The sequence below is a fragment of the Miniopterus schreibersii genome (genome assembly GCF_964146895.1).
Source record: "Miniopterus schreibersii genome assembly, chromosome: 15".
Classification (NCBI taxonomy): domain Eukaryota; kingdom Metazoa; phylum Chordata; class Mammalia; order Chiroptera; family Miniopteridae; genus Miniopterus; species Miniopterus schreibersii.
Window position 1 is genome coordinate 21,328,161 of NC_138115.1, and position 16,181 is coordinate 21,344,341.

Consider the following 16,181-nt stretch of genomic DNA (forward strand, 5'->3'; position numbering starts at 1 on the left):
GGTGTGTACCTTATTATCTCCACCCGAGACGGCCAGGATGTTGGCTGTGATGGACCAGCTCACGTGCCACACAACATCATTGAACTTGTGCAGAAGTTTGGGGGACCACGTATTGCTTGACGCATCATCACAGGTCCAAATGAACACACGACCATCCTGGGAAGACAGGAGAGTCAGGAGATGGGGGTAGGGATCCTGCACTGGTGATATCTTTCCAATCTGGAGCCATATTGAACTTCTGCAGGAATAGGGTGGGGGATTCAGTACAAAGCATACCCAAGGACTTCCTGGGTTTCCACAGATTTAAGGGCCAATTTCCAGCCCAGTACCCATGCTTTCATCTCTTTTCCCCAGGAACACATTTCACATAGGCCAAAAATCTTGGTGCTGGCTGGGTAGTGTCATCCTGATACACCAAGGTTGCAGTTTGATCCGGTCAGGGCACAGAGAATCATCAACCAATGAATGCGTAAATAACTGGAACAACAAATCGATGCTTCCCTCCTTTCCTCTCTCCCTCAAAGCAATAAATAATATTAAAAAGTAAAAAGTCTCCCGGGGTCCTTTCCTCATACTGGTTTCAGGTAGATGATTGTCTACATTGCTAACTCTCAAATTTTCTCTGGGGTTTTATATCTGCAAAGTCACTTTCTAGTTTCAGTTCTCTCTGGCTCTGTCTATACTTTCTCAACCAAATGGATGTGGCTGTCTAAAAACCACAGCCCGGCTGGAGTGGCTCAGTGGTTGAGCATTTACCTATGAACCAGGTCACGGTTTGATTCCCTGTCAAGGCACATGCCTGGGTTGTGGGCCCGATCCCAGTAGGGGCCGTGCAGGAGGCAGCCAATCAATGACTCTCTCTCATCATGGAGTTTCTATCTCTCCCTCTCTGAAATCAATAAAAACATATTTAAAATAAATAAATAAAAACCAAGCCCAGAAAATGAGAAGGGAAAAAAAACCTACTCAGGTTTAGGACCAAACAAAATAGGCACAAATGGTATAAAAAGCCTGGTTGCCTGGCTTAATTCTTGCCTAGGGTATTGGTAACGTATAATTAAAGGCTTGTCCTTGGTCTTACTTTTGTGATCTGCCTGGGAAGAATGGATAGTAGGTGAGTCCAAGGTCTTAACTCTCCCACTGCCATGGTCCTTGTTTGGGAATACTGTCCGAATTGCACCCGAGCACCTCCATTCCCTACTCACGCAAGTGTTAGGAGGGGAAACTAGTCCTGCTTTGGCCCAGTGGAGGCGAGGCACTTGTGGCTTCTGATCAAGAGTTCACTGCGTGATGACCTGGCTTCACACGCTCTGCTATCTTCACTGGTCTCAAGGTGCCCATTGCCTTGCCCTCACCTTTCAAGGACTTTCCCCTAAGGGGACTGGAAGGGCTGATGGGACTCACTCAGATTAAATAACAGGACGTTCTCATGGGTCTGAGCTGACCTGGGAACAGCTGGCGATGGTGCTGGTGGGTAGACCAATGGAAGGGGCCCAGGCCACGTCTCGAACCCAGTCACTGTGTGCTTCCAGCTTCTGTTCCTCCTTCCATTGGCCGTCCTCCTCCTCCCTAATAGGGGAGATCAGAGAGAATCAGGTAGCAGCCCAGGAGCCTTTCCTACAGCTCTATTCCTTCTCCACATCGTAAGCTCCACAGGGGCTGAGAAGCGATTTCATTTTTCTGATTCCATCCGTTAAGCCTGTCGAATTTTCCCAGTTCACCAGCTATAATGCACCGCTCTTCCACAGCCAAGTCAGGTCTAGCAGTTAGATAGGTGAAGAGTAAAAGTACTTGAGCAAAAAGCAAGTTTTTTTTTGGTTTGTTTTTTTCAGGATGTCCTCTGACATTGAAAACAGTATTCTATGGGCAACAGGGTAAAAGAAAGGTGATCCTGTTTTTTGTGAACTGTGGCTGAGTCATGGTGGGTAGGGTAGAAGGTAAGAAGTGTCCCCCTGAGAAGTCCACCAACCCCACTTACTTCCATAGCTTGATGAGGTTGTCACAGCCGCCTGAGGCAAACTTCTTGATGTAGTTGGGCTTCTGCCCTGATGGCTGGTCTATAAGGCTTCCAGGTGCAACAGCAGGGGCCCAGCTGACAGCATTGCAGCCAATCTGTAAGGAGGGGGACTTGTGACTGCCCTTTTGCTTTGCGATAGAACACAGCTTTGGCAGACCCAAGGCTGCTGCTCATTTCCTCTCTAATCCTCAGGACTGGATTATGTAGGGCAGCTGTTTTGATGAACTAAGGACTGGCCACTCATAACTGTCCTTCAAGGATTCCTACCAGTGTGTATTTTTCAGCAATATGCATTTAAAGTAAGAATTAGGGACTCTAAGGAATTTAAGAAACAGAACAATTTTTCAAACACATGAAAGGAGGGCAGATTCAGAAAACCACACATAGTAATTAATCTTTTTGTTTTAGTTTTTGTGACTTAAATGTGCATCCTGACACTAAAGTTTAGTCTGTTTAAATATTGTTTTGGATTTTTTTACATCTCCTAATTAATAGTTTCCTCCTCTGATCCTTTTTTTCCTTACAATTTTTCTGTTGAAGAATCAGTGTCATCTGACCAGTAGTTTCTCAGGCTGTTTCTGCTGCTGCATACTCAGTTCAGCATGTTCCTCTGAATTCCTAAACTGTCAGCTGGATCCATGACTGGATCAGACTCAGGCTTGATCTCTTTGTCAAGACTACATGTGGTGTATTCTTTCACCAGGAGGCACATGATGTCATACTGTCTATGTTGTTGTTAGCACCTGTCAATAATTTATGCTTCTCTTAACTCACTGAGAGTTACCAAATGGTGATATTGTAATTCTATTCATATTACACGGAGTACTCTAGGTAGGGGCAATCCCCCTCATAAATATTTGGTTGCCCAGGGGTACAGATCAGGTAGGAAAGGCAGGATATGTTTGATTCTTTCTGAACTGGATCCCTAACATTCTCCAAAGATGACTGATTCTCTCTTAAAAGTTATAAACTCATAGATTTAAGCATATTTGAAGGTTTCAGTTCATTGCAATTATTCTCATTTTTGACACACTGCCAGCCCATCTTTGGCACTGTGAACCTGTTCAAGTTGGCTTCTTTGACATAATCCTATTATGTCAAAGTATGACCTTGATTTCTTTTCAATCTGGTATGACAAGATGTACAAGCTCATCTTGTACATTTCCTGCCTCAGACCTGGAATTGGCCATTTCCTCAAGAGCTCTGGTTTCCTTTCGTGAGAAACTGTATTCAAGACTATAATCTGGTGCTAGGGATGCTCACTGCCACATAATTATCTTATTTCACACACTCTTAGAATAATATTGCCAATGATTATTAAAATCTTTAATGAAGTGTTTGCAGTGCTCTTACCTTTTTTGGGGGGGGAGGTGTCTGTGTGTGAATGGTGCCAACATGAATAAATACGGATCTCCAGCTGCTTGTGTGCCACCATTTTAACAGTTGTGCTCTATCTAGCTTAGCAGAGTGCATGGCCAATACATCCCATATTCTCCCTTCTATCCCTCCTTTAGTCTCAGTTCTCTACCATTCACTGTGTATTTACACAGGCATGCCTTGGGGATGCTGCAGATTTGGTTCAGACTATTGCTATACAATGAGTATCAAAATAAAGCCAGCTGTAATATTTTTGCTGGTGGAGGGTCTTGTCTTTGATTTGTAAAAAACACAACATCAGAGAAGTGCAATAAAACAAGGTGTGCCTGTATAAATGTCTTTCTAGTCATTTTTGTTGTCTGAAGTGTATTTTCTAGTAGATACCTCAAGAAGGGCTCATGAAAACAATATTCTTGAGTTCTTGCATATCAGTAACTTATTATCCAAAATGAAAATTTAAAAAGAGCTCTGAGGTATAACTGACATTAACTGCACATAAAGTATACAATTTGATGAACTTTGACATAGATATACCCTGTAAAACCATCACTACAATTAAGATAACAAACATATCTCAAAGTGCTTAGAGAAAAAAACTTACAACTAAGAATATTCCACCTGGCAAAGTTATTATTCAGAATTGAAGGACAGAGTTTTTTTCTAGACAAGCCAAAGCTAAAGGAATTCATCAAGATTAAATCGGCCTTACAAAAAATTAAAGGGACTTCTTTAAACTGCTTTAAAGGGTGCTAATTAGTAACAAGAAAACATATAAAAGTATAAATATCACAGGTAAAGGTAAATAAATACATAGTAAAGGTAGTGGATTAATCACTTATAGAGGTACTATGAAGGTTAAAAGACAAAAATAGTAAAAATGACTATCACTACAATAATTCAGGGATACAAAAGATAAAAAGATGTAAAATGTTACATCAAAAACAAAATGTGGGTGGGAGAGAGTAAAAATGTAGAGCTTTAGAATGTGTTAAAACTTAAGTTACCAACTTAAAATAGACTGTTGTAAATATAGGTTGCTACGTGTAAGCCTCATGTAAACCACAAAGCAAAAATCTATAGTAGATACACAAAAGGTAATGAGAAAGGAAGCTAAGCATGCCGTGGAAGACAGTCACCAACCACAACTAAGAAGAGAGCGAGGAAAAGGCACAGAGAGGAAGTACAGAGTCACAAAACAATTAACAAAATGGCAATAAGCACATACCTATCAATAAGTACTTTAAATGTAAAAAGACTAAATCCTCCAATAGACAGAGTAGCTGAATGGATAAAAAACCACTAAGAGCCACCTACGTGCTGCTGACAAGACTCTAACTTCAGATACAAGGACACGCACAGACTGAAAGTGAAGAGATGGAAAAAGATATTCCCAGCAAATGGAAAACAAAAAAAACCTGGGGTACCTATACTTATGTTAGACAATAGACTTTAAAATGAAGACTGCAATAAGAGACAAAGAAGAACATTACATAATTATAAAGGGGTCAATCCAACAAGAGGATATAATATTTATAAATATTTTTGCACCCAACACAGAAACACCTAAATATATATACAAATATTAACAGACCCAAAGGGAGAAATAGATAGCAATATAATAGGAGACTTTAATACCCCACATACATCAATGGATAGATCACCCAGAGAAAATCAGTAAGAAAATATCAACCTTAAACAACATGTTTGATCAGAAAGACTTAACAGATATATACAGAACATTCCATCCAAAAGCAGCAGATTAAACATACTTCTCAAGTGCACATGGAAAATTTTCCAGGATCGACCATATGTTAGGCCACAAAACCAGTCAAATCTAAGAAGACTGAAATCCTATCAAGCATCTTTTCTAACCACAATGGTTTAAACTAGAAATCAATTATAAGAATACTGAAAAATTCACAAATATGTGGAGATTAAACATCATGCTACTGAACAACCAACGGGTCAATGAAGAAATCAAAGGAGAAGAAAATACTTTGAGACAAATGCAAACATAAACACAACATACTGCCCAGCTGGGTGTGGCTCAGTGGCTGCGCATCAACCCAGGAACTAAGTGGTTCCGGTTTCGGGCTCGATCCCCACTGAGGGGTGTGCAGGAGGCAGCCGACTGACGAGTCTCTTCTATCTTTCTCTCCCTCCTCCTTCCCCTCTCTCTAAAAATCATTAAAAACATATATATAAAAGAAATACAATATACCAAAATTGATGGGATGCAGCAAAAGCAGTTTGAAGAGGAAGTTCATAGTGAGAAATGCCTGCCTCAAGACACACAAAAAAAGCCCTGCACGGTGTTGCCCAGTGGTTACAGCATGTGCCCATGCACCAAAGGGTTGAAGGTTCAATGCCCAGTCAGGGCACACACCAGGTTGGGGGTTCAATCCCTGGTGGGGACGCGTACGGGAGGCAACAGATCGATGTTTGTTTCTCTCTCCCCCCCCCCACTACCCCCTCCCTAATATATGCTATGACATAGATGAGCCGTACGAACATGCTAAGTGAAAAAAGCCAGTCACAAAAGACCACATATTGTATGATTCCATTTATAGAAAATGTCCAGGATATGCAAATCCACAGAGGTGGAAGGTAGATTAGTGCTTGCTTAGGGTTGGGGGTAGGGTGGGATGAAGAATGACTGCTTATGGGTTTCTTTTGGGATGATAAAGTTCTGGAAATAAATGGTGATAACTGCACAACTTTGAATACAGCAGGTCCTCAAATAACATCATTTCATTCAATGCTGTCTTACATTAATAAAAAAAATCAATTCCCAGCCAAGGCCACTGACAGTGGAGTTTGCATGTTCTCCCCATGTCTGTGTGGGTTTCCTCCCACATCCCAAATATGTGCATGGTGAATTAACTGGTGTGACTAAATGTCCCAGTATAAGTGTAGGTGTGCATGTCAGTGTGCCCTGGGATGGAAAAGTGTCCTGTACAGGGTGGTTTCCTGCATTGTGCCCTGGGCTGCAAGGATAGGTCTGGCCACCTGTGACCCTGCACTGGAATAAGCAGGTTGTAGAAGAATTGTCTTACTTGTTTTAATTAATCTTTCTTTTTTTGTTAATCCTCACCGTCTGGGTAGATTTCAGAAGTGTTTGGGGCCATCAAAGCCATAACTGCTGCGTAGAGAGAAGGCAGGCAGGTGGATTCTAGGTTCTAACATTACTTTTTCTTGCCTCAACATAAAATGGGACTAGGACTGCTTACCTTGCAAATCTGTACATTTGTTAGTTTCATCTTTCATTCACAAACATTTGTGAGGATTATATGACACACAGTAGGAGCTCAAGAAAATGTGAGTCTTCCCCCAACTCCAATGTGCACAGTGCTTTCTTAACTCAGTTCCAGGGGGTCCCAATGACCACCAGAAGGCATGTCAACTTAAGGACTTGAGGCATCCATAGCAAAGGTGGCAGGCAGGCTGCTGCTGCCACATTGCCAGTACCCTGGTCTTCTCTGACTTAGGAGCTTGCGAGGAGGAACCAGTGCTAACCCCTGGCTTCCCTGGATGCAGCATTTCTGGCTTCGGAGCAAAGAAGCTCAAAGCTGCTCTACCAAGCATGTCTGATCAGCAGCCCGTCCCCGGCCCATTGCACGGCAGTGACACTACTCCTGTCCCTCTCTAGGGGGTAAACAGGAGACACATGGCAAGTCAGCAGAGCTACCCTCTACACCCAGGCAGCGTGTGGACTTACAGTGTGAGCATTGTTGATCTTCTTCACGTCCCATTGGCCCTCCCCAGTGTAGGTCAGCAGGGAGATGGCCCCATCCGAGCTCCCACAGGCCAGGATTAGGCCGTAGTCATGGGGGGCCCAGCACACAGAGTTTACTGCAGGAAGGAGGGAGGCACAGTAAGCAAACTTTGATATTCCAGATTTACCATTTTACTAAATTTCTAAAAAAATTGCAGAGATCACCAGGGGGAAGTTGTAACTTTTTCAATGGAAGAGATTTAAAAAACCCACCACCTACTAACATCATCTCCTAAACTAATGTCTTATCTTAACAAAAAGTAGGCTAGACAATTATCTAATAAAGGCCAGTACTTAAAATGAATAAACCTTAAAAAACTGTATTGTCTTTGCTTTTCTCATTTTGCTTTGGACTGACTTTAGGTCTTAGGGCCTTATCTCCCATGTGGATGAACCAGCAAAAAAAGCCAACCAAACCCAAGGGATAAACAAGAAGCATCACAAGGGGCAAAGAACCAGAGCATTAGCCAGAACAGAGGCCCCCCCCCACCTCCTCCTGCCACACTCAGTGTACCTGAGGAGTCATGTCCTGTGTGTTCATGCGTCTTTTCCCAGGTGCCGTTTTCCTCTTTCCAGATAATGACTTTCCGGTCATAGGAGCAGGATGCCAGGATATTGCCATACATGGGGTGGGCCCAAGCCACTTGCCACACAGGTCCCTCATGACTATAAAGGGAGAGGGTAAGAAGCTGCTCAGATGGGCCAGAGGAACCAACAGTGCTCTGCCAGCCACTTCTTTGGGCAGAACTAAATGGCTTCCTTGGTAAGCAGAGACAGTATCTCAGGACAGAACTGCCTAAGATTTTCAAAAGGGAGAGCCAAAGAATGTCACTGCCAAAAGGGACCTTTGAGCAGTGAGGCCCTTGAGGCCCAGAGGTCAGAGAGGCTTTGAAAGTGAGTCAGGACTCCAAGTTAACCTCTCCATTCCACCCGGCAGAATCCTCACTTGCCTCAGATTGCAGCCAGCAACACCGACACCTACTGTCATCAGCAGAGTCACTGATCAATCTGGGTTTTACACCCACGAGTGCTCAGTAAGTATATACAGAATCAATCATTAGCGTTCCAAATAGGCAACTTCTTGAGGTGGTAGTATCTGTTTTGATATTTTCTACTACTCTTTTAATTTGCTCAAAAGGCACGACTCTCTTATCTTCTGATCTTTGTTCACATGCTAAATATCGTCTGAGCATGTACCCAGTGCTAGGGTTGGTACTGGGACCATCTCTGGGTCCAGGGAAGGGTGGGTACCCAGCATACAAGAAGTAGCTCGGCCACAGGTGATGGGCCAGGTTCTCTCACACCCAATCTCCATTCACCAGCTGCTTTACTTTAGGTAAGGACTACCTTCTCTATGGCTTAGTCCCTTAATGGAGAGATCAATAAGACTTCTTTCAGAGGATGGTCATGAGGGTAAATATTTGTGGTAACTCATGTAAAGAGCTTACACACACTCAATGCCCATCAGCTATTACTGCTGTCCTTGTTTATATTCCTTCACCCCAAGGCTGTAGGCACTCAAAGTCTCCTCCTCCGTCTGGGGGGAACAATAGTACATTCCCAGTCCTTACAAAGGAGGTGCTAGTGAAACTCTCAGTAGACTCAAATGTCCTACACAGAGCAAAGATTTAACCAAGGCAAAAAAGAACGGAGGTGTGAATTTATCCCTCCAATATTTCACATCTTTCGAGCATAAGAAAAACACAGAGCAGAAGGGACTGAGTGATAGCTGATGTGACTGCCTCTGCCAGGCTGGCAGCCAGTCCTCACCCCAGTAGCTCTCTGCTCAGCCAGTGGCTGCTGCACAGGGAAAGTGGCATTTGGCTTCTCCTAATTGTGGACACTCAGGAGGAAGGGAACATCTCCCCAAATGGCTACTGACTAAGTTGTGTCTTCTTTAATTCAGTTAACAAGCATGTACTAAGCACCTTCTTGTCAGGGTTTTTTAAACTCTCTTGCACAGTCTGGTGAAGGTGGGTCCCTTCTTAGAACAGTGGATCAAATACATAGAGCTAGGATTAGAAAAGAAACCCAATTATATTGAAATAGTCATGAAAACATTAAAGAACAATTTATAATACACTGATGTGTGTGCTTCTAACAATCACTCTGATTTCAAAGTGGTAATGAGCATGAATGCTATTTTGAGATAGCTACAACTATTATAATGTGATATGAAAACATCTGACTTCCCCTGGTAACAGACTGATAGGTACTATGAATACTACTGTGGTTTCCAAACTATATCCATAATGGAAGGATATGCTAAATATCAGACACTGAAAATAAAGATGATTTCCCGCTGCCCCAGTTCACCAACCCCTGAATTCTATCCATGGAACCCTTGGAGATCCATGGGATCCAGGTTAAAAACCCCCACTTATTTGAAAGGCAGTGAACTGAGGAAAAGCAATAGGGATGTGGCCATAAAAATGACAGCCAGGATCTCAAGAACCTCAGTGGGGAGGAAGGGAACCATCTGTAAACATTCACTGATATCTGCCATGGGCAAACAGGCAGAATTATGGGATTTATACACTCACCATTACATTCTTACATTATTCTTACATTACCACACTTGAATGACACTTAGATCATGCTGGTTAAACTTGGGAAGGGGGGAGGAAGTTTCCCACTTTCAAAAGTAGCAGTAGCTACTGAAGGCTTGCAGGCACCATCAGCCCATTTTTAGGGAGAGCGAGTGAAGGCTCCCAGAGATAAACTGACTCTTGCCCAAGATCTAGTAGGTACTTGGGTGGTAGAGCTGGATTCACTCCTGGATCCATCAGCCCAGAATGTCTGCTGAGGGCAGCAGGCTGGCTGGGAACCGGGTGTCCTCTCTGCTAACTGCACTGCGGGCTGCTCTGATCTGGCTCTCAGGCTTTCCTGACATGCCTAAAAAGCCGAATCATTCTCTGAGACCTTGCCCAGGGTTGGCTGCACTCACCCCCTGAGGTCTGCGATGAGGATCTGCCCTCCGTTGCGTACATCGAAGATTTTGACAGACCTGTCTGATGAGCAGGTTGCCAGGCGGGTGCCATAGTAGTCCATCTGGGCATCATGCTGCAAAGGGAGGACAGCTCAGGAAGCCTGCAGGCTGGGGGTTGGGGGGTGGTCACCAGGACAGAGAATCTAGTTTGGACCAGAATCTACCTGAAATGAATCTAACCTCAAAGAATCATCACTATCAGGCAGGAAGCTAGCATATCAACATTCTCACTTCTCTGACATGCAATATCTTTCTGAAAGGGACAAGACAAACCACATCCAGCTACTTTTAGACCCTTTATATACACGGGGAAGTCCTTTCCCATCCTGTTCTGTAGGTAGGTATAGGAGAAAAAAAGCTGGTTTAGCTCCCTTCTTCCATAGCCCCTCCTTACCCCGCCCCCTGCCCGTGTTCTGAGGCTCTGTAAGCTATTGGGGATGACACCTGGAGATTCAGCTCGGCCCAGAACCAAGGGCTAATGCTGAGCCAAAGGAGCAGGCCTCTGACTGCCTGTAGGCACCCATCAGGTACTCCATGATGCACATCTAGCCTAGACACAGAGTTCCATTCAGACATTGGGCTCCTTCCTCCACTCATGGCCCTGGATCCTTTGTGGACCTTGGTTCCTGGGTTTCCACTTCACCTTTTTCTCTAGTAGTGTGCCTAGCACCCCAGACTGTCCATGCATGCCTTAAGTGTCGCTGGTCCCACCACTGATAAATCGATTTCCACAATGCTGACTGGCTATCCAGACCCAGGGATGGCCTCTGCCTACAGCTCCTTGTCGCTCCAGGGCGATGGCTCCTCTGAGTTGCTATGCCTGCTGTTCTGCTGTTTGCTGGCTCTTCCTAAATCAACAGATGGCATGTTCTTCAGCTTTCTCACCTTGGGGGTTTCAAGAACTATTAGCTGTCTCTCTTGTGGTCATCAGGAACAATCATACCCTTTCAAAGGAAGCAGTCATTCCATTTGCTTCAACATTCCTTCCTCACCTCCCTGAGGAAAAACCCTGATTTTTCTTTGTAAGTCAATCCTCTTGACTAGTACTGGTACAGATCTTCTCTGTAAATGTATTTTGGAAGCACTTCTATAGAGTGCTATCACACACTTTGGGAGGAAGTAGGGCACAGCACCTAACAGATTTAAATCCTGTCTACTCAGCTTATCTGCTGTGCAACCTTGGAAAAATTACCTAGTCTCCTTGAACCTCAGTTTCTTTATCTTTAAATGGGGCTAAGAATGGCATCTGCTTCAAGGGTTGTTATGAAGGTTACATGAGATAATGAATGAAAAGTATTTAGCATGGGATCTGACACTTAGTGAGCATCCAGACATTAGTTATTATTACCTTGCCTTATCTGTTCCTCAAATCAAACCCACACAAGCAAGTAGCACATCCATTATTTTCCCCATTTTAACTATGAGGAAATCAAGGCTGGCTGAGAAGAGTCAAGAGGTTCCCTAAGGAGTCTTAGATTGGATCTTCTTACTGATGGTGCCACACTGTCTCCAAAGAGGTGTGATCTTACAGCTAGACCACACGTGGCTGCATCCAGGGAACACATACAACTCTGAGGCCAGACAACCTCTCAGAAGCCCTAAAGCAACCACTGGTGGGCAGGAACCCTGGGAGGAAATGCTATAAGCTGACTGACCTGGGCCTTGCTCAACGGCTGCTTGGACTGCTTGGCCCTGCATGAAGCAGAGTTTGCATCTTTGCTGTGGGAGACTTTAACCTCTGAACCTTCTCCCACAGCCCTGTCTTCTTACACTGCGCCCTGTGTTTGCCTCTAGGAAACACCCTGAGTTAATGACTTCTGGTCCAAAGGGCCTTGTCTGGCACCTCTGTCTGTGGTGGTTGTACTGAGATATGCCTTGGGCTTTTTGCCAAGCCTGCCCCCTGCCTTGATACTGAGTCATCTTCCTACTCTCTCTTCTTTCAATCCCATTTTCAATGGGGCTAAGAAGTGACAGTAGGAGGAAGACAGGTGGAGAGACTGTTTTCAAACCTCTGTACCTACTCAGCCTCCATCCCAAACCAGGTTACACTGTTGGCCAAAAGACTTAAGGCCTTGAGCTACAAACCAGTCCCAGGTTCCTCCCACAAAGAATGACCAGACTGCCACAGCCCTGCTAACTCAGAAGGCATTGCTAGGAGACTGACTATACCCCCAAGGCTAGTCTGACTGGCAAAGGCTGCAAGGCCACACTGGATTCATGAATGCTTCCCTCCCACAGAAATGCCCATATTCTCAGCCTGTGAGGGAGGGCTAAAAGAATACTTACAATCATGTCCTCATGTGAGGTGTCCACAGTATTAATTACTGACACCTAGAATCAAAGATGACATTGGTAAATGAACTGATGGCAGTTAGAATGCAATCATCTTATTAAACCCACCGATGATTTTTAAAGTTCTTGACTTCATTCATTCATTCATTCATTCAGTAAACATTCACTCGAGTACCTTCCTTTTGTGAAGCACTGTGCCAGGAGCTGGAGATACAGATACAAATAACAGGTACTTCTTGCCTCTGACAAGCCTGCACACAAGTAACCCTAACATGGCAAGGCAAATACTTTAATGGTGGTTTACATGTGCTATAGCAGCCTGAAGGGCTGGCGGTGTTGGACACAAACTTGGGATTTAGATAAGGAATTTGCCAGGTGGTACAGGGAAAGAAGGTACAGTCCAAGCAGAAGATATAACATGAGCAAAGAGGGGAGATGGCAAACAGTCCTGGCTACCTTTTCGGGCGAAGAGACGCTGAGTGAGTAATGACTGGTGCTCTCTTCCTTTCTGACAGAGCCTCTAATGTTTCAGGCATTTTTTTGCATAATTAGGTTAATACCCAAGACATGGAGAATTTATTCAAGTTTCCCTTGAGGCTGCTCCCTGGTCCACAGCCTGTGACAGATCCTAGACTGTCTATCGGTTTCTAGGGCTGAGAAGCTTGTAGGCCTGGAACACAGCTGCCAGGGACATCACCTTTCTAACCATTCTTCGAGGTCCAGCTCAAATTATGCCCCCATCTTGAAGATTCCCAGATCCCCCAACTGGCTGTACTACTCTGAATATCTTCAGGCCTGGCCGGGCGTGGCTCAGAGGTTGAGCATCGACCTAGGATCCAGGCGATTGGGGTTCAATTCCCGGTCAGGGCACATGCCTGGGTTGCAGGCTCGATCCCCAGTTGGGGGTGTGCAGGATGCAGCCAATCAATGACTCTCTCATCATTGATGTTTCTCTCTCTCTTCCTCTCCTTTCCTCTCTCTGAAATCAATAAAAATATAAAAAAAAGAAAAGAATATCTTCAGTACTAAAATGTCTACAACACTTTACGCTGTTTCTTCTCTCAACTAGAAGGCATGCTCCCTGGAGCTAGGGTCTGTGTTGTCTGCAGTTTTGAATCCTCTCAAATCATCCAGCACAGTGCTCTGCAACCAGAAGGAACTCAATCACTATTTGCTGAATGAATAACTATGAATAAAATGAACAGTTTTACTTGACTCAACCACTACTCTCTTAAAACTCGTGGGATAGAAAAGAACTGAAAAGGGTGCAGTTTGGATCTAGTATTTCTTACCATTTCCCCCATTTCATCTTTGCCCAGCACAAGCCCTGCAGGTATAAAGTCTGACCTGACTTTTCAGAAAGGTGGACACTGGAAGGGGATGGCTGTAAAGCAGTGCAAAAGGTACACATTAAGGAAGCATAGGCTCTTTTATCAATTCCAGATTCCCTAAAAAACTGGGCCCCAAGGTCTGCAAAGGCAAGTAAGGAAGGTAAAAAGAAGAGTCTCTTACGTGGGCCAAGCTATCCAAGTTAGCAAGTGCTTTCACATGTGTACTGGGAAAGACGAAAGGCGGAGTTAATCAGAGTTGTCTGACAGACTAAGGAACCAAAGAAACCCAGAAGAGAAAGTACTAAAGTTACAGAGCTAGTTAAAGGTGGAGCTGGGAAAAGAGCTCCACCTGCTAACTCGCAGCCCACAAAACATCCCACTCCACTAGGCTGTGTATCTAGAACATAAAGTAGTTGTTACACTGAATTCCCTAAATCAATGGCTGAGGGCTAAGTAAAGCCAGGAAGAAAGTTTACTGGTCTTTTCATACCAGGTCACCAAAGGACCTTAGAGATAACTAGCATTTATTTACTTAAAAATTTTTTATTTTGGTTAATCCTCACCTGAGGATATTTTTTCCATTGATTTTTAGAGAGAGTGGAAGGGAAGGAGGGAGACATGGATGCAAGAGAGACACATCGACTGGCTGCCTCCCACACAAACCCCAACAGGGGCCTGGGATTGAACCTGCAACCCAGGCTCGTGCCCTAGACCGGGAATCTAACCTGCGACCCTTTGGTGCCCTGGCCAATGCTCTAACCACTGAGTGACACCAGCCAGGTCACCAGCATTTATTTTGAACCATTCTCACCACTAGTTATTCCAAACAAGTGCTTTTTTTTTTTTAAATCTCCTTTAAAAACAAGCTCTTCTGAGAACCTAAGGTAGTTTGGTCCTTGTTAAGGAGAAAGTGGCAGCCCTCAAAACATATCAGCTTTTCAGAATCAGTTAATGAGTTAAAAATTCAATTAGAAAGAGCTGACTGTCAGGGCACAGGAGTCGCCAGTTCTCAGCAGCTGAAGAATCAGAGGCCAAGAGATGAGTAATTTAAAACCTAGCCCCCATGCAGAGCAAGAACTAAACTCAGTGTCCTACACCTGGGTTCACCCAGGTTTCCTCAGAACTCCAGGCACATACATGTTCCTGAGAGCACTGGTTCACTGAACCCCCCACTCTGTGCCAGGCTCAGGCTAGATGCTTTCATCCATTAGCTCCCATTCAGTCATTCACTCAATGAGTAAGCGTGGAGTGAATGTACACGGTGGATTCCACAGATTTAAAAAACGGAGCCCCTGCCCTCAGAGACTTACTCAGTTCATGCTTACATTAGTGTCCATGAAACCTGGGGGCCCTACCCCTAGCCACTGTTCCACACACATCACTCAGGAATGGTTAAAAGCGTTCGAATCTCAGCTCTGCCACCTACGAGCTGTGCGAGAGGCTCCCTCATTTGTAAAGTGTCGGTAACAGCACCTACTTTACTGTAAGGGCTGTTAGGAGACTGAGATTATGAACAACGCTTGACATTTACTAAGAGCTCAGGATACAGTGGTTCCTACAACGTTCCCGGTTTTGTTTTCAACTGTTGGGGGAAGGTACGGGAAGGAAGGAGTGAAAGGCGCGGCGGTGGCGCGGCCCGCAGAGTTCCGGGAGGTTCCTCGACCTCCCCCGGCGAAAGGTGCCGCGAGGCAGGGCCGGAGCTCCCCAAACCTCGAGGCGGTGCAGGAAAGCTGAACGGCCCCAGCCCGGGGCTTGAAACCAGAGCGGTCGAGGGGCCCCGGACGGCCGCGACCACGGCGGGAACCCCGCTCGGCGTCCCCGGCCCTAACACTCACCATGGCTGCAGCGGCGGCGGCGGCGGCGGCTCCCAGCTCGGACGTGGCAGCTCCCGGTGGCGCCTCCGACAGCTCACTTCCGGCGCCGGGCTGGCCGGCCGGGCTGTTGTGCAGGAGCTCCGGGCAGCAACGTGCTCCGCTCGCACAAAGGTTCCGTGACTTTCAGCAGCAGCAGCAGCGGCGCCGCACCGTCCGCAGGGCCCTCCCCTCTCCAGCAGGAGCGCCCGAGGCCCGCAGCGGCGCCCTGGTTTTCCAGGCTTTTGGTATCTGAAGCTCTAGCCGGTCGTCTCTCCTGACCAACCCTTTTCCCCTCTGAGATCCTTACGTGAAAGAAAGGATTCAGAACTACAGCTTCACTTGTTACCCTGAGGTTCTGGGTGCGACCTGCCATATGATGAACGCTGACGGAATGATCAATTTTTGGGGTAGTGGATAGACTGGTCCTAGTGCTTCCTTGTTAGTCCCACCTCAGGACCCAAGGCTGGGACAAGGCTAGGGGAATGCCCCCTACTAGAAGCTGAGCCCTCTCGCTCTGCCTTCTCCAAGCCATGGGACCCAAACTCCC

At 45.4% G+C, this 16,181-nt stretch overlaps 1 protein-coding gene across 2 annotated transcripts in view; it reads right to left on the bottom strand.

The window, feature by feature from the left end:
- Nucleotides 1–15,930, bottom strand: part of SEC13 (SEC13 homolog, nuclear pore and COPII coat complex component) — a 20,425-nt gene extending 4,495 nt beyond the window's left edge. Inside the window, exons 1-8 of one of the 2 annotated variants that reach the window (XM_081159642.1) lie at nt 15,617–15,930; nt 12,445–12,489; nt 10,117–10,232; nt 7,684–7,835; nt 7,113–7,246; nt 1,979–2,112; nt 1,446–1,569; nt 10–156 (exon numbers count right to left, since the gene is read on the bottom strand). In XM_081159642.1, the coding sequence (XP_081015768.1) occupies nt 10–156; nt 1,446–1,569; nt 1,979–2,112; nt 7,113–7,246; nt 7,684–7,835; nt 10,117–10,232; nt 12,445–12,489; nt 15,617–15,619 (855 nt within the window). In that variant the 5' untranslated portion in view covers nt 15,620–15,930. Of the gene's footprint in view, nt 1–9; nt 157–1,445; nt 1,570–1,978; nt 2,113–7,112; nt 7,247–7,683; nt 7,836–10,116; nt 10,267–12,444; nt 12,490–15,616 lie in introns of both variants that reach the window. The other variant, XM_081159643.1, reaches the window with a different exon arrangement.
- Between the last annotated feature and the right edge of the window lie 251 nt (nt 15,931–16,181).